Source organism: Lepisosteus platostomus, chromosome 27 (genome assembly GCF_059453375.1).
Source record: "Lepisosteus platostomus isolate fLepPlt1 chromosome 27, fLepPlt1.hap1, whole genome shotgun sequence".
NCBI classification, from domain to species: domain Eukaryota; kingdom Metazoa; phylum Chordata; class Actinopteri; order Semionotiformes; family Lepisosteidae; genus Lepisosteus; species Lepisosteus platostomus.
This window is the reverse complement of record NC_142637.1, coordinates 5,927,591-5,945,738: the sequence shown is the minus strand read 5'-3', so window position 1 is coordinate 5,945,738 and position 18,148 is coordinate 5,927,591. Positions and strand designations below refer to the sequence as shown.

General features: G+C 46.7%; 1 protein-coding gene across 2 annotated transcripts; it reads right to left on the bottom strand.

The window, feature by feature from the left end:
- Positions 1-7,375: 7,375 nt before the first annotated feature.
- Positions 7,376-16,683, bottom strand: loxl5a (lysyl oxidase-like 5a). Of its 2 annotated transcripts, XM_088621965.1 has the most exons (7): positions 14,770-16,669; positions 13,946-14,054; positions 12,705-12,842; positions 12,027-12,183; positions 10,785-10,880; positions 9,877-9,992; positions 7,376-8,967 (listed from the first exon to the last, which is right to left on the bottom strand). In XM_088621965.1, exons 1-7 carry the CDS (start codon positions 15,830-15,832, stop codon positions 8,961-8,963), a joined length of 1,686 nt encoding a protein of 561 aa, XP_088478091.1. In that variant the 5' UTR covers positions 15,833-16,669; the 3' UTR covers positions 7,376-8,960. The 2 variants fall into 2 exon arrangements, with proteins under 2 accessions (XP_088478091.1, XP_088478092.1); XM_088621966.1 differs by lacking the exon at positions 7,376-8,967 and having other exon boundaries at positions 9,873-9,992; positions 14,770-16,683.
- Positions 16,684-18,148: the final 1,465 nt, after the last annotated feature.

The following is an 18,148-nucleotide window of genomic DNA, read 5'->3' as shown; positions in this document are numbered from 1 at the left end:
TATCTCTAATGATTTAATGTTCATTAGCCATTTGCCATTTAAATACATAGCTGGGCATGTGGTGCACCAAAACCTGGACAGTCCTGGGTTGCAGTGCTGTGTATGACTAGATTCTTATTCAGTAAGCACACAGGACAAAACATTTTTTAAAAATACAGCATTTGGTTACAAACGGTCTTACCTCTCCAATAATAACTCAGAAACCCGCTAAGTTAAACTCCTGCTGTTTGTGCGAAATGTTCTGCTGAAGGAATGTTGTGCTCCGTTTTTGATTACATTTCGGCAGAGCTGAGCCACAATTTCCCACCAGCTTTCGGCTGCTCACGTCCCTCAGGTCTCGCGCCGCAGCTCAGACGCGTCCTGGGACGGTTGTCTGACAGACGCCTCCTCAAAGAGCTGCCTTTATTTTCACACAGCAGTGGTAGAGGGGCAGCTGGCACTCTGCTGTCGGCTTCTCTGTTTATTTAAGTCTTGTCTGAGATTCTCATCCCTCCTGCATGATGTCCCTTCTTCCATCCTCTCATGCACTTTCCCCTCATCTCCAGCTCTGGAGAAACTCTCCTCTTGTTCCTGGGCAATGTCCTTCATCTGCGCTGGTCTTATAAAACAGCCAGCTGTGTAAATAGGTGCAAGTGTAAGTTTGCTTTGCAGAAAAAAAGCTCTCAGCCCCATAACGTAGTTTCTGTTAATTATATTATGAATTTAAGTCTTTCTTATATTTGTTAATGTGAGCAGGGTGGGGTATAGGGGGGTGCCTGGATAGACTCTATTAATCATCCCTACTCCCTCCAACAAAACTCAGCTGCAAGTGAGTGTGGGACTCAGTTAGGTCAGTAGCTCAGTGCTGGAAAGTCAGGCAGAAGTGTGAGGCCGTGTGCTAACTTTCACTAATGCTCTTTAAGTTCAAAGTTCAGGATGCCTGAAATTGTGCAAACATGTACCATACAGAAAGACACATTGTAAACCAGGTTGGCTGCCTCTAGCAAGGTAGCCAAGGTGCAGTGTTTTAATGTAAACCACCCAAAGCAGCATGAGTGAGGAGCAATTCATTTTTTTACCAAGAAACTAGAGAAAAATAACTTGAGAATGACATCATTGTGCTTTATTGTTTATGGTTTTTAGCTATTAGGTTGCATTTCAGCACACAACTATTGGAATTTTCAAAGCTTTTTGTCACAAGATTAAGTTTTCTCAAACAATTGTGATGAAAAACAAACATGGAAGTACTGTAATTCTATGTTTATTAGGACAATTGCAATCAAGGGGAATTAAATGTATATTTAGGCATTTTGGTTGATTAATGTAAGTCTGTAATTGTTTTATATAGGGAAAGTATATAATTCATGTCAAGGGAGATTACAGTCTGTCAAAATTGTATAACGGTCTAGTAAGACCTAATTTAGAATATTGTGTACAATCATACACATTACATTAAAGAGACTGCTGCACTAGAATTAGTCTACAGAAGAGAATCCGGGTATATTCCAGGACATAAAGGAATATCCTACACTGATAGGCTGAAGGAACTGGATCAGAGAAAGAATTTAATTATGAAGGGATCTGATACGTCCTCAAAAGCATTGACAGAGTCCAGCCAGCACACCTTCAGAATAAGCCATCAAGTATGTATGTCGCTGAGGGTAAGGCTGTTAGGTGTGATTGGACGGTAACGAGGATGGATTCGGTACAGGAGCAACGCTGAATCTGCTGTGCAGAAGAGAGTTGCAAGGGGCTTAGGCTGGCAGTGAGGGGCTGCCCACAGGCTGGGGCTGGGTGGCAGTCTGGTCTACCCAGTATTTCATACAGCCGGTCAGACAGACAGGGCTCAGTACTGACCTGGCTGCGTTGCCTCTTGTATGTTGAAACAGCGAGACAGCACTGGACCACAAATAACAAACAGAGATTCCGTCCGAGACATTCACCCAGCTGTCCCCTGTGGCACAGATGCTGTGGCAATGGCCTGGTGCTGGCAGAGCAGCTGTGAGGCGGGCACTGTGGTGCTCCAGACGCAGCAAGGATGTACAAATTGTCCCAGGATGGGAGCAGGCTGGAAGTGGAGGCATCCATATCGGCCCACTGCAACATTCCTGCTTTCCCACAACAGCTGGGAACACCCCCAGTATCCCATCTGAGGAGTGGTAAAAGACATCTGTGGTCGGTGGACGAGCTGTCTTCTGCCATGCCGAACTCACTGGCCCCTTCCTTTGTTTGTTGTCTTCTCGCAAGGACTCCTCAAGCAGCACCGCCTTGAGAGACCTATCTCTCAGGCCATCAGGCAGGGCTCAGATAAGAAGAGATCATCCAGTTCATCGTGCTGAATTGGATTCTCTTCTCCGGAGTCGCATACCCACATCACTGTGCTGTTTCATCCGGATTTCCCTTGCTTTCAGTTTTAGAGGCATGCATGCATGAAGTATGGTGTGTGAAGCTGGATCTTCTCAGAATATAAAAAGCCCCAAAACAGAGCGTAAAACTGGCATTCCATCCACTTTCTAACCACTTAATCCAATTTAGAGTCACAGGGAAGCTGGAGCCTATTTTAGCAAGCAACAGGCACAAGTCCAGGTACACCCTAGACAGGACACCAGTCAGTCCATCACAGGGCACACAGACACACTCACACCAGGGCCAATTTTCCCAGAAGCCAATTGACCTGCCGGCATGTCTTTCAACTGTGGGGGGAAAACCAAATCGCCCAGAGGAAACCCACACAAACATGGGAGAACATGCAAACTCCCCCCAGACAGCACCCGTGGTCCAGAATTGAGCCCAGAGCTCCGGCACTGCAAGACAACAATGCTAACTACAATGCCGCCGTGCCTCCTGGACATCTGTCCTAACGGCTGTCAGACATGTAACAATGGGAAGAAAAGTCTGACTTTGGGTGTGAGGGGGTTCCATTGCAGCACAGTATCCTTTTATATCACCAACACAGCACACCTCTTTCCCGGTACGCCACTGATCACAGGGATGAATCACACGGAAGGCACAAGGCAGCTTTTCTCTTCTCTTACCAGCTGCAGGAATCCTGCCCTCTGTCTACATTAACCTCTGTCAAGAATGGGGATCGATCTTTCTAGACATACGTCCATAGAAACTGTAACTAAGATGCCGGTGCTGAGGATTTATTTCTATAAGGAATCTCCGCACAGTGTTAGGAGAGCAGAGCAAATATTTAGGAAGAGTGGAAAAAAGCGTTTTGGAGCAGAAGTCCTACGCTGAAAAGGGCATGTGTGTGGAAAATGGAAAAGGTCACTATGAGGATGGATGCCTAAACAATGGACAGATTTATGGGTGAATGTGTTTGTCTGCCTTGGAATTCCATTCAGTGGGTAGCCAGTGCGGATTGAACCTTGTTTGGCGCAGACACGGGTGTCCAGGAGCTTCTTATGGAAAGATAATGGTCCTAGAGTCCAGCGGGGACAAATCCCTGGAGGATAGGAAGAGTAGCTTGAAGGAGGGTCCAGTCCCAGGCACCTGCATGATTTTCCAGGAATCCAGGACTGACAGCAGCAGAAATAAATACGATTCACTGAGCTCCAACTCCTATTCTTGTGGAAATGAATGTATATGCATTATGCATTGTTAAAATCTTAACCTGTCTTATTCCTCTTTCTTTAATGTCTTGGCCTGCCAAGAAGGCCCAGTAGCAGAATTAAAACAGACAAGGACTCCTTTTCCCCTTGGATACCTTACATATTCCAGATCCGGTGACCAGTGAAGTCGTATCTGACTCCTCGAATGCGGTTGCTCTGAATATGTGGAAAGTTACATCGAGAAGGCTTGCACTAGACCTCACTTTAGTGACCTCAGTTAAAGGACTGACTTAAAGCAGCAGCTACAGAAAACTAAAATGGGAAGGAAACGGTATCAGAGCAGGTGATTAACATCAATCTGCCCTCTAAGCTCTTGGCCACAAACATAAACAAGTTAGAAAATAAATTGTATGTTGCTAAAGCCGAGCATTTTGTAACTTTTACTGAATATAAACCCAACTGGGGTGACTTGGGCCCGGGTTTAAATTCTGTACCTGGGGTGCTATCTGCATGGAGTTTGGATGTGGGTTTCCTCCCACAGTCCAAAGCTGTGCTGGTAGATTAATTGGCTTCTGGGTAAACTGGCCCTGGGGTGAGTGTATCTGTGATGCCCTGGTGTCCTGTCCAGGATGTATCTCACCTTGCAGCTGTTGCTTGCTGGGATAGGCTCTGGCTCTCCTGCGACCCTGTATCGGATTAAACCAGTTAAGGTGTGGGACTTTTATCATTATGACACACTTAACCTTGGGGTGCTGAATGAGACCGTTCCAATGCGCTTCTCTGATGATCTCTGCGCAATCCTCTGTCCAGTGACTTGGCTGGACACATGCTGCAAAGGTCTGGCCAGCTTCTTTGCTGTACGTTATGGCTGATAGGTGTTGTTTGCTGAGCTCAGGGCTTTCTGCCCGGATGACACAGCATCTGTGGAATTTCTCTGCTCCCTGCAAGCAGAGCTAGGCTGCCATCTCATCCAGACTGCTGCAGGCCATTGTGGCAGGGCTGCACGTTCAACTGCTTTCATCCCTGATACTGGCATATTGCATTGGTCCTTGCAATGGTAGCCCTGGTTTTGACTACACATGGGGATCTGGTTAGGCTTCCTGTTACTGGTTTGCTGTCATACCGATAGGCCTTTTGACTAGTTTGATCCCTAGATCAATCATATAATCACAGTTTATGAGCATCACTATAAGAGCTTGTGGCACTTAATAGGCATCAGCTCCTGAGTTGCAAATATCAATGTGACAGTTCAGTTCTGTGAGTTTGCACTGATCCCCATACTGATGGCATTTGACCATGAACAACAGCCTGTCAAACTGGGCCGTTCTCTTGTCATTCATCTTGACATTCTCAATGTGATTGATAACCAGTCTCAATCAGCCAGTAAACCATAAACCTGCTCTGTGGAACACCCTAGCGCATGAACTAGCATTTTGTGTTTTAGTGGAAATCTCACGCAATCCCTTCAGTTATTATCAGGAAACAGGAAGAGATGTTCATATTTAGAGAGATATAAATCTGCTCCTATGTAGAGACTCAGGGAGCCTGGCCATGACGGGAGAATCTCTGATCACTGTGCTTTATTCTGGTTCCAGATCTATCTCTAGCAGATAGATGGGTTGACACAGTCCCTGCCGGAGACCTGTGGCACCCTTTGTTACTTTGCTCCTGCTGTGTTTGGATGGCTGGTGATGACAGAGATCAGTGCTGTCTCCAGAGTCGCGCCGTGTGTCCACATCACAGCTGAGCAAACTTGTGGAACTTTATTTTTGCTTTGGCATGCCTGAAACGACAGAAAAAGGGAGGGTATCTATTTCCTGCGCAGTCCCCCCGTTTGTCAAATGTCTTTTTTTAGTCCTGCTCACTGACTTTAACTCCTGTCTCCGTTAATCTCCAGGGACGCAGGAGTAGGATGACACGCTGGGCTAACTTTTTAATAAACACCCCTGAACTGAGGTGTGGATAAAACAGCACTGCGGGTAAATATGGGTCTGGAATTCCTAGACAGAAGAGAAAGGAGTTCAACGGTGAGGAGACACTGCTTTCCAGACAGCTTGAAAAACACTGAAGATAATCTGGCAGATGCTAACCACTGCGGAGTCCAGGGTAAACCACTTGAATTTATGTGTTGTTATTTTTTTCATTTTCACATCTTCAATTACTGCAGCTGCCATCCCACACACTGGACTCTGCATGTGGGCGCATCCAAAATGAAAGAGATCAAACGAAAAATTGCAGCTCACATTGTTTCTGTTTCACAACATTGTTGGAGGACTGGCGGCTGGCATTTTACAGAGAAGCAAACGCAAACCCCCTTTCGAATTCCTGCAGGTCAACATCTGTGCAATTCTTTTTCTTTTAAATGAAGCCTTCAAATCCATCAAAAGCCCAAAGGTGCAGAATCTATCCTCTGTCTCTCTGGCATGCATGAATAATGGTGGATAATTGTTTTAAGAAATGACAAGTAATTATCCTTTAAGTATAATTTACCTTTCATTGACACCCTGAGAAAAAGCTCAAGTGAAAATAACTATGGGAAACGAATTTCATCTCTCTATGTCTTACCATAATTCACCACCTTGTCTGGGGGTTTTTTGGGGAGGTTACAGTTAGTTAGAGTAAAAGATGGGAAAAAAGTTCGGCTTTGAGGATTGGGCTCGTTTTTACAGCCGAAAGAAAAGGACACATTCATTCCCTCAGAGTGCTGGTGGCTTCAGTAAATATAGCACGACAGCTCCATATCCTCCGAACTCCAAGTTCTCAGGTCCTCGTCAGCAAACAGCCTCCTTCTGTTCCCTCTTCTGCTGCTGGAGTGGGCTCAGCACCTCTCTGAAGTTAGAGCAGGCCCTTACATCCTCCGTGACAATCATGGTCTGGAAGAACAAGCAGGAAAATCGACCCCAGCAAAATTCCTGCCTTTGGTCATCCTGAAGTTTTGAAGATGGCATGGCCAGTGTTTGTCTTTTTCCAGATTACTCTTTAAACTGCCCCCACCCCCAGGTGACCGTCTACCTTGTCTGCAGTGACTGGGGTTAAAAGGATTGAATTTAAATGATAGAGCTCTCCCTTGGCTCACAATCCCAGTTATTAGAGCAAGGATTTTTTTTATTTCTTATTTCTTCTTCTTTCCAATGTATAGATTATTGTTATTACATCATCATCTAATCTAAATCGAATAATCTAACCTTACGTGCCAAAGAAAATGTAAGAGGTCTCCATTTTTTTATCAGTTGTCAGGCCAACAACACATTACCTTAACACAATTACATTCATCAAGTGGTTTTTGGCAGAATAAATTCAACATGGTTTTTGGAAAACCAAAACCCTAATGTTAAAAAAGAAATTTTCACATCCTTAGCAGGGCTCTTTAATTTGCAATGAATTGTTGTGTTTACTCCCTGAACGAAACCACGGCACTACGCCTAGGGTTGTGGTAACTGTTGCACAACCTTGGTTCGTAGCGTCTCTCCACGTGCAGCTTGTCTGCGGTCTGCAGCACAAAGAGAGGAATAGGAGTCAGGCCGACTGTGAGCACAGTTTCAGGAATGTCTACACCAAAAATTTCAGGAGGAATGTCTACACTAGAAATGTCAAGAAGTCAGGCCGAGAAGCCAAGAAACACTAGCTTTCTTCATCTTCAATCTGAGACGGCAGCAGCCTGTTTCGCAGACTGGACTGTGGAGTGATCCCCTTTGTAAGCCAAGAATGCTTTATTTGTGTAGGGAAAAAGAAAAACAACAAAGAAGTACAGGCATTTAACAAAAGTTTGTTTTTTAACTGGAGCTCGGAGTTTAGTTCGGGTTATAATGCGAGTGTGGTTAACAGAAAAATACCACATGTACAGTATGTAACATTGATTTTAATTAGAATGATTGCTCCCCCAGACAACTTTGACTTTACAATAATCACATTTCAGTCTAAACTTCCCTGTTCCAGCTGTGGGGAAATCTTTGTACACGCGGGCAAATACTGAAGAAATCACACAACTGGAACTTTCATTATACATTAACTTCCCGTTTCATTGGAGTTACTCAATAACACTGACTGCATAAAATTCTCAGACAAACAGTGCGTTAATGAGGTAACACAAGCATCATTTGAAATTCTTGCCCAGTGAAAGTAACTAGGTTATTAGTGAACAAGGTAATCTAACCAGCAGATGTTTTCTGCATAAAGAGCAGAACTTTCTTAGGTGGGTGGCTGATACATAGAATGGTTATGGCTTTCAAAAATGTAAATCCAGTCCCAACCTGACTTTCATATGACACACAGAACAGACTGAGGTGCAATTGAAAAGGAGTATTGTGTCTGTGCTCCCCACTGGAATGCAGAATACAAGTTTTGATTTAATATCTTACACGTTTTACAAAAGACAGTTTATTGCAAATTCCTTACAAATAATGAAAAACAAATGACAGAACCATGCGTGTTTTACACAGCTCATAGAAAAAGTGTTTTACATATGATAACAGAGCAAAAAAGCTGAATACACTCATTACACATTAGGATCCAAAAACTCACTTAAAATAAATGGTTTCAAGTCCTGTTTTGCTTCTTCAGCAGCCTGGGCTCTTGAAAAGGTTTCTGGCAAAGACTGTCTCTATACATGCATGAACTCATACATTAATATTTTAATACTGCCACTGTTCCCAGACTGATCAGGTTTCAATCATGACTGTTTTGGCTCAGTTCTGAAAAAAACAATTTCCTGTGTTTGTTTACTAAAATGTTTTTATTTTCAACATACTTTACCATGTATATTACAGTCACTGATTGGTTTATTTTGATTGTTAAATGCAGTTTCAAAAGTGTTCAGAGTATTGGATACTAATTTTAGTCATTTTCCGATTTAGAACTGACTTAGCTTCTAGGGGATAGGGAATCAATACCAGATACAAAAGTGTAATCATAGACTTTGCCTCCAATAATAACTTTTCTTCTCTCCAAACGATCTCCTGGCATACACGGCCTCAGTTTCATCCCACAACAGTTGTCTTTTTGCTCCTAACATATAGAAAAATCTGGAATATCTCTGCCTATGTTACAAGGCAATGCTGAAGACTGTATTACACAAACAGAAGATGTGACTAAACTACAGAAATGCATTGAAGGAAAAAGCAACATCTCTTGGTCACTAAAGAGCTATCATAATCCTGTGCGTTTTGTACACATTGTCACAGATTTATGAGAGAACAAAATACAGTACTGTAATAGATGACCAGATAACAGACTCAAAAATAGTGCTACTTACAGACATGTGACGATAATCTAAATCTGGCGAGTTACCTCTGCTAGGAGGACGAATCAGTATGTAAAAGAAAAGGCAATTGTATGCGAGACAGGGTCCTCTGTCAGGCCTGCCTCGTCAGGGAAGATGTAGCCAGCAAGAATGAGCACTTTTGAAATTTTAGAACTGTGCTTGATTTAGTATCTGTGAAAACAGAAAGGGAACAAGAGGAACAAGTCACACATCAAAACATTAAAAACAAAATCATGGCTGAGCTGCAGCGCGATAATCTTGTAAGTATTTTTCATCCCACTTGAAATCTTCAGTTGCATCTGAAATAGAACCAGCATGCAAAGAAGATCCTTTTCGCTTGCTTGGCCAGAACAGCTGTCCGTCCATCCATTTTCAAACCGCTTCTTCCAATTCAGGGTCGCAGGGGGAGCCCGAGTCTATACCAGCAAGCAACGGGCACAAGGTGGGGTACACGTCGCAGGGCAACACACACTCACACCAGGGCAAATTTCACAGAAGCCAATTAATCTGCCTAACATTGGACTGTGGGAGAACACTGGAGCACCAGTAGGAAACATGAAAACACGGGGAGCACATACAAACTCCACACAGACAGCATCCCAGGGCTGGAATTGAAGGAAGCAAGGCTAACCCCCACAGCACAATGCCACCACAGAGCAGCCATCATTCTTCCTAAAATTCAGATTTTCGGTTGTTTGCAATAATATGCCAACCCAAGATGGGATTGCCAACTGCTCTGAGGCTCAGATCTCCTACCTACAGGATGCGTTCTGGCTAAGTCACAGGATCGCGGTTTGCCGAAAAGCCCTGGCCTGCTAACCTCATTGCTATCCCAGAAGCACTCTCTGGTATATAGTGACCCTGACTCAGCCTTGTATAACGTTCGGGCCACGGAGCTCAGCCCGCACTCAGAGTGCGTGTCCCCTGCTGTCCGGAACATGGCTGCCATCCCGAATCCGAATGGCAGTTACCCCACTCCTGTTTTCCGACACCGCCCTGCGGGCAAGGCCTGGCTGATACAGCTAGTGGTGAGGTAAGGGAAACTCTGCCATTTCCGCACAATGGAAAAGCCATTCCTACCCAGTTATCCTGCAGTTGCGCGTCGAGACGTAAGAGCCCGTGTACGTTATATCACACCTCACGACGTTGTTGGAGAAGTCCGTCTCCTGAACTTGGAAATTGGGGTTCACTGTGACCTGGTGGCGGAGAGAACATGGGTTACCTCAGAGCTGCAGGCGCCACTTGACATCTGGACACCCCAAGAGTGATCCCACCGTAGGGCCTGTCTGCAGGGCTGCAGGATGACAGGCTGCAGTCCCACTGCTGGAGGGATTCTCTTTTCAGAAAGAGAAACCCTTTGCAAACCCTGTTACATAGGCATGCAATCCATTGCTTGTTGTTCTTTCCCTCCTGGCTTCCTCTAAAATGCCCATCGATTATCATCATTCATGTAGACATCTTTATTTTTGTATCTTCTGCCTCATTTAGCATGGACCTCGTTAGCGCTCAGTGTTTCAGTGTAGCTTCAGCAAACTGACAAATCCCTGTCATTGCCTACTCTGGTCAGGACAATTTAAAATCGGTCTTCTCCTTGAGACATGAGGTGAGGAAGGCTCCACAGTGGCTGCAGACTTTATAGAGCGCAGAGTCAATATTTACCCGCTGTACTGGGGAGGGAGTCTATAGTCCCCAGTGTCTCTGTCTGGCAGAGGGTACATTTCTCCCCTGTGTGGGCGTTCATAGACTTTTTGAGACAGTGGTCCAGGATCCTGAGAAATCAGCCGTTACCTAACGTAGTATTCTTCCTGTTATTATGAGAATTACTGTTACTATGTTTTGCTTGCTATTTTTGCTTATTATACTGTAAGTACGCAGAACGCAGTTTTTTTTACAAACATAAATGAAGATTTTGCCACACATCAAAACCAGCCCTCATGTATCACTGGGAAACAAATGGCGAACTCTGGGAAAGAAAGGGAGGATCTCACCTTGAGGACGTAGTTCCCTGGTGGCACATCTGTGATGTCGATCCACTGGCAGTCGATGTTGGCATTGTAGGTATCATAGCAACCAGGCCCCAGGCCCTGCACCATGCAAGACAATTGGGGGACATTCACTCAGGCCTTTAAAGGAAGTTATTACCTGAATTTTTGGAGGGATAGTAATGGCGAGCCAATCTCACACAGCTGCCCCTGATTGCCAGCGTGACAGAAAGCAGATGTATCTATTGAAACATTCGGCTCAAGCATCCCTCCTGCCCCCTGCATGGTCACTCCTCTCTGAATGGGGCTCCAGTCTCCTCGTGCTGAGGCCAAGAGGCTGCCCACTCACCAAGCGGGTTACAAACTTCTCTCCCCAGCTATTCCAAACATTGACAAAGCACCTGACGTGAACTTGCTAATGGCTTTAAACAACTCAATTTATTTCAGTCTTCTATTTGAGGCCTTTTTTTTAATTCGGTTTCATTTCTTTAAAATGTTGAATTCAATTTGTAATGGGTATGAACCCTGTGCTAATCAGCATGTTTCAGGACTACCCTCACTCAGGTGTGCCTGCTGGAATATGACCAACTGGGCTGAAGCAGAAGGACAAACACTCAGTGTCATTCCCACCTGTGTCTGTTCATCACCAGTTGATCAACCGATTAGTAGCTGTTTAGTCAGAAATTAGGGCGCAAATTCTTCATTAGCACACTGAGGACAGCGTGCACAAAGTTCTGTGTGCTGGTGGTTTTTGGAAAAAATGCACTTAAAAAAAAGTGAAGAATTAAAACCGAGGACTGAGTTTAAAAAAAAGTGTATACCAGCAAGAAGGTCAGTTACTGGCAGCAATTAGCACTGGTGATTTAGGGCCCAGTTAAAAGAAAACCCAGCAGACATAGGGGCTCTCGAAAATTGAGAGCTATGCATGCAAGTGTGCAAGAACAGGATGACATTATCAATGCAGTTAGAGCAATGAGGAATAGAAGTTAGGGCTCTGGGTTCAAATGCCAAATGGGACCACTGAACCTTTGAAGGCAACTAGCAACAGTTGTAAGGAGGGAAACTTCCTATCAGAAATAATTTGACAGCAATCCTCATTGTCAGCTTGTAATATTGTTACAAAGTGGAAATTTTTGTCTTGGATCTCTACTCCTGACCTGGAGTTAAGGAAGCACCCGCACTGCTGTATGCTATCCACTCAAGAACCTGAGGCCACAGAGGAGCCCTGGGTGCAGTTCAGCCTCCCACCTGCGTGTGCGCTGTGCAGGCATAACGCCGCCGATAACCCGGGTCACAGCTGGTGTCCTCCAGGCAGAAGCTGGCCTTGTGGCCCTCCGCCACTTTGCGGCCAGTGGAGACGTCCAGCAGGTCGTAGTTACTGAAGGCGTCCATGCTGTGGTAGTGTCTGAGAGGTGAGAGGGGGGAGAGGGAGAGAGACCAGAGATGGAAAACGATTCCTGGCCAAAGCACAGAATGTTAACCAGTACTGGGTATCCCTAGAGACCGGAAACTCATTCAGGAGTTTTCTCAACAGGGCAAGATTCACTCCATACTGACCCAAGACCTGCGTGAAGTTGTTTGCTAAGATGTTAGGACACTGGAAACCCCCAAGTGCCCTGATAACTGAGGACATACTGTACTCCTAACACTTCTTACATCTAGAACTGTCTTGCCCATTCATGCTGTTGAATCTCGAACCCTGAGCTTCTTTCAAGAAACGGACGGATAAATCTCGCTTGGATACAAACGACCTCCTCGCCTTAGGTTCTCATGTCTTCTGCCCAAAATGAAAGACGTTTTTAAATTTCACCTTGTGTCACAGCATTGGCAGTGTCTGATCAGCAGGTACTGTGTGTGTCAGCCATGCGTGTGTCTGCTGGGGAATCGCTCAGCTCCTCCTTCGCCTTGGACCCCTCTCTTACTTACTGATGACAGCTGTGCCACTCCCACTGGTGTCTGGGCTTGACGGGCAGAAAGTCGGCTGTTCCTTGGTTTTTGACCCTCTGAGGGAACCGTAGCAACACCCTATAGTGAATATCTCTGACCCCAGGTCTGTAGGCTGACCTAGAAGACATCGCATAGAAAATAAACACGTTTTGGCCATTGAAAGTTAATTGAAGGATCGGCGCTTAAGGAGACTTAGACATCCCAGCAAATGAATTAGAATTCATTTAGAAAGTTAAAATAAGCATAGGGGTGAACCAAATACCTCTATGAGGTGAAGGGAAAGTTGATTTTACTTTGTATTCTGCGATATCATAGATCATGGGAATACCGGTATATTGCTTTGCCTCCGACAGCTTTGGAAACCTTTGTCCACACTCACATTACCATCACAGACTGAGGAAGACAGGATCAAGCAAAACATGTTTCATTCAACACCGACAACCTTTGTGGTCGTGTTAGGTAAATCGGTGATTTATTTCAGGTAGATTTTAAACGCGTAAAGCGGGTTTTTGTTCGGACTCGTGTGAATGGTAGGGCTGTACACCGCCCTTTCCTGGAAGGACTTGGGCTCGCAGAACCGCTAACTCCCCGCACAAGGAACAGGGGGCCTGCTTGGGTCCCGCTGCGATACCCGGGACTGAAGTGCTGGGGTCAGGCGTTACTTTGCTTCTACGAATGGAATCCGGCGCATCATTCAGAGTCCGGAGGTCAAGCGCGCTGTTTCTCCGGCTGGAATGTGTCGGTTGGCTCTCTTTGCGCCGGCACGCCTCGGGGGGAGGGCAGCCTCTGTGCCAGGCCCAGTTCATCCATCATCGGAGTGGATACGCCAGGGAGGAGCGGTGCCGAGGGAGTCTGGCAGACTCACGGGCAGGCACAGCGGCTGCCGGCGTTAACCTTTGGGCAACCGGACTGGTAGCGGTGCCCACAGTTCTGCTTCTCGTTGATTAAAAAAAAAAGTTTTCTGTTCTCCAGCAGGTGCGTTTACTCACCTTGTTCCACTTGCTAGCGTCGTAGTTTTAAACGAAATCTCCGGCTACTTATCTGGAACAGTGCGCAATATCCGCCGAGGAAGCAGGGGTTAAAGACTGCGCGGATTCACACGATTTCAGTCAAATAGGCAGACTACACCCCCCCCCACACACACACACACACGCTGTTTGCAGCGGTAAAGCCGCTTTTTCAGGCCAGAACACCGATCAGGCGGGCAAGCGGCAGCTCACCTGGCCAGACAGTTCTCCTCCGCCGCGCAGCGCAGCGCGTACATCTGCACTCGCTGGATGTACGTCGCCGCCTGGATGTAGTAGGGGTCGGGGACGAGGTCAGGGAGTCCTGGAGGAGAGAAACACCGCACATTCACGGTCCCGGTTGTACACATCGTCAAAAGCCTGGACATGTAATCGAGAGTTAACAGACAGACCTCGGCTCCGATTTCATTCTGGGGAAAACATATCATCCAGGTGGGGCTGCACACTGGTGGTGGTGGAGGGGATCCCCATTACCTGCAAAGTGCTTTGAGCGGAGTGTCCAGAAAAGCACTATACGTATTTGTGAGGGTGTTATACTATACAGTGCCATGCAAAAGTATTCAGACCTTTAATTTTTTTTCACATGTTGCTGGATTACAAATGATACACATTTTATATCCTCGCTGGGGCGATTTATTTCACCCGTGTCCAATTCGAGCTGCCACAGCACAAGGGTCTGAATACTTGCGCGTGAGGCGTTGTTTCAGGTTTCGACTTTCTCGAAGAGATCTGCTGACAAAACTCGCAATTACAATACTGATCGGGGAAAAAGATGTGTACCCTCCCTAATCCAGCCACAATCAAAAACCTGAAAAGGATCTGAATGATTTCCCGAGACAGCGTATATATATAGAGATTTTTTTAAGTTGCCCCTTTGTGCGCTCTGAGCCGTGCCCAGTGATTTAACTTTATTGTGTTCACTCTGTGCATTTAAAAACCTTTCGGAACTGTGGTTTGTCTTCACTTTGGTCGTCCTGCTGGCTGAAGTGACGAAGTCTCCAGGTGGAGGAACCTCTTACCGTTCTGGAAGTTGCGGGTTCCGAACCCGGTCTCGGGCGGGCGGCGCGCACGGGTCCGAGTGCGCCCGCCTGCCGGAGCGGAAGAGTAGATGTTGTACAGGACTGTATTCCTGCTGTTCTTATAAGGGTTTCGGGGGTCATCCGACGCCATGTCCTCCGGCCTTCGAGGTTCCTCGGACCCCGACAGCGCTCCGTCCCCCCCCGCCCTGCCGGGGTGATCGAGCACGGCGCTGGGGGGCAACTGGTCCTCCCCGGCGAGAGTGATGGAGTCGACGTCTGGGCTCCCTCGGCCGCTGACCCCCGCTCTTGCGCCCGGGACGCCGTTTCGCGGCCCCGGGCCCGGTGGCGGTGGCGGGAGGTGGCGCAGCTCGGGTATATTATTGGCGGCGTTGTCTCCGGGCTCCAGGTTTTCCGCCAGGCTGGAGCTGGCCCCAGCAGCCCGGGTAGCCGCGCCGGCTCTCGCGGCTGACGCGGGGGTCCTCCCGGGAAAAGACACGCTGCTGTCTCCGCGTGAGGGGGTTCCCCCGCCCCGGGGCACCCCGCTGCCCGAGGTCTCCGCCGGCGCCGCTCCGGAAGTGCCGTTGACCGCCCCGTGGGTCCGGTGGGAGACCCGGCGGGCGCCCGGGGAGCCGGCTGGCCGGAGTCCCCTGGCGCCCGACGCGCGGCTGCTGGCAATCATATAGAGACCCGAGTCGGGCCCCAAGACGTCGGGTTCAGAAGCGGGAGGTCCTCGCTGTGCCGTCTCTGACGGGCTCCGATTGGGTGCTCGGGGTCCGGACCCCGAATTCAGTGCGTGGCTGTTAAATGGAGGTTCCCCGTTAGTCGCTCCAGCCTCCCGGTTGGTGCTCAGGTAGATCTGAGACCCTCTCCTCCTCACCGTCGACAGTCCCCCTGGGTGATACTCGGAGCCGGTGCTGAGTAAACTGTACACCCGGCCATTATTTTCCCATTGGATCTTCTGCCTCCACGGCCCGACTCGCTCCCGTGTCGGGGGGCGCTGCCCCGTTACGAACTGCGCTAACCCGTGCAGCAGGTACAGAAGCAAGACCGCGCATTTAGCCATCGCAGCAGCCCTCCGCACAAGGGCATCAACCAGCCAAGCGGCGACTACCAGTCTCCTCTCTGCCCCTCTTGAGCCGAGTCCGGCGGGACGCAGGCTGTGCGAGAGCCGAGAAAAACGTTCATCCGATCACACACCGAGCGTGCGTTTCCACATCTTCAAAAGTCGCCCGAATCGTTCTCTGCTGAAGCCGGAGGGGTGTGTGTGTGTGTGTGAAGCTTTAACATTTCTTAAGAGGAAAAAAAAAAGTTTATGCTTACGTATACGCAGAGACGACGTGTTTTTTTTCTTTTTAAAGGATTGCTGTTAACCCTCCACGGTCGCGCAGAAGATAAGTTACACAACATTATTTGTCTAGTAAACTTTGGCGCATAGGTGGTATTTGGGGGGAGCGACGAGCGATTTTACACGTGGCTGTATAGGAACATCGTATTCGTGACACCTGATTGAGTCTCACTGGAGGGTACTTACTGTATAGGCTCTGTAAAGAGAAGAAACAGCGCGTTTCTGATAACCAGAATAAATGCCTTTTCTAATTTCACTCAAAATGTGTGTTCCCTTCATCACCTAAGGCTCAGAATAACACGGCACAGTAGTTTTCTGCCAAAGCTTAAAAAAATTAGCATAAACTAAAAATTACTTTGTGATTTTTAACCCCCTGTGCTAGAGTGCGAGGCAACTCGGAAATGAGCTTTATTTGAATTGAGACAACCGGTTCTAATTGCGCCTTTCTGAACCTGATGCTCAGTCTATCCCTTGAAGAAAAGTGTAAGCCCTATTTTTGACATGTCTTGCGCTCTGCCTGAAAACTAAGCCAAGAAAACTAAACACAAACCTGCCCGTTATTCCGTCTGTTTACGCGCTTCTAACGGGGTGAAGACGGTCCTCAAACCGCACGTCCCACACGTACACTCACTCAGAGACACCAGCTCCTGCATATGATCACACCTTCACATTGTTAATATGAGTTATTAATCACAACGATGGGGAGTTATGGAACAAGTCATAGGTTTATTCCATGCTGATCTCTTTTCAGCATGGAATATTACTTCCTTTGCAGCCCAATGGAGTGGATTCATGACCTCGCTACAAAAGCTAAAGACACCGAAGTCCCATTGAGGGTATTGTACCCCCTTTTTGGATCCTGAATGGATTCGGGGAAGAACTGTAGTTCTGAACTGTTTTGGATCTAGGAAGTGACCTTCTTCAGTTGATGGGATCAAGCAGTAATTAAAAGGGCCTCTATTGACTGGTCACTTCTTAATTAATGAGAAACGCTAAGCGCCACCGACGGTCGTTTTATCACTTTAGTTTTATTAAACCAAATTTACAGTCCTGCGCATTTAGGTCTGGAGCACAGAAATGGGTTCACCTCGTTTCGGAAATACAGGGGTCTGCAGGCAACATCCTCAGTGCGGTGTCCCAAACACGGATACCGTGTTCGCGCCTCGATGGCACCGGGCTGGGCGTCAGAGTTTACACTACAAAACCCGTTTCCGCCAACATTTAGGGAGCTCAGCAGGAAACATATTTATATACAGTTCTGCAAATCCGGTCAAACAAAGCAAGGTTGGAGTTCTATTTATTTTTCTATAAGTAAGATTTGCTTCACGAGAACTTTCCGTCTTGCTCCTGATTTGAGATTAAAGATTAAGAATAAGGTGGAGTTCCCCCCATTCACTTCCTGTGAGAATCAGCTACATAGTCATTTTGCAGAACTCATTTTCATTCTAATTAAACGTCCTATTCTCTCCGAGCCAGTACAAACATGTGAAGGATTATAAAACAAGACGAGGCCATTCTAGCCCGCTGGTAGCCTGATCACTCCGGCTATGAAAGCAACAAACACATCTGGTCTTGATATTCACAGCTTGTTTTTTTTTTATTTCTTCCAGTTTGTTCTTTCGTTATATCACGCTCACACTGACACGGAACCGTGTGTGACTAAGAACAAGTGAAGTGTCTGTTGAGGACTCTATTTATTGATTCAGCCCCTGTGTATTTTATTAGACTTCTTATGAAAAGAATTATTAACAGTCTTTTTTTAAAAAAATGCAGAAGCCAGTCGCCTTAACGCTGGTGTTCGGATCAAAGCCATGATGTCTGGAAGATTAAGACTCCTAAATATAGAAAGTATTGGGACTCATTACAGAAATTAAAATGTTTTTAGTTTTGCAATTTCAGTCTCTTGGCCGTGAAGGACTCCGACATGCCCTATCACACAACCCAAGCCAGTGGTTCGGTAAGCAAATTCTGAACAGAACAGAGGACCCACTAGAGTTCCAACATCCATCTAATATGAATTCAATAACAGAACGT

Bases quoted from the DNA above. Each gene is read 5' to 3' on its own strand.
- loxl5a (XM_088621965.1), bottom strand. From the start codon at position 15,832: ATGGCTAAATGCGCGGTCTTGCTTCTGTACCTGCTGCACGGGTTAGCG. The intron at 12,184-12,704 runs GTAAGTAAGAGA...CTCACCTCTCAG, and splicing joins GAGTGGCACAGCTGTCATCA to ACACTACCACAGCATGGACG. The intron at 9,993-10,784 runs GTGAGATCCTCC...CTCCGCCACCAG, and splicing joins CAGGGAACTACGTCCTCAAG to GTCACAGTGAACCCCAATTT.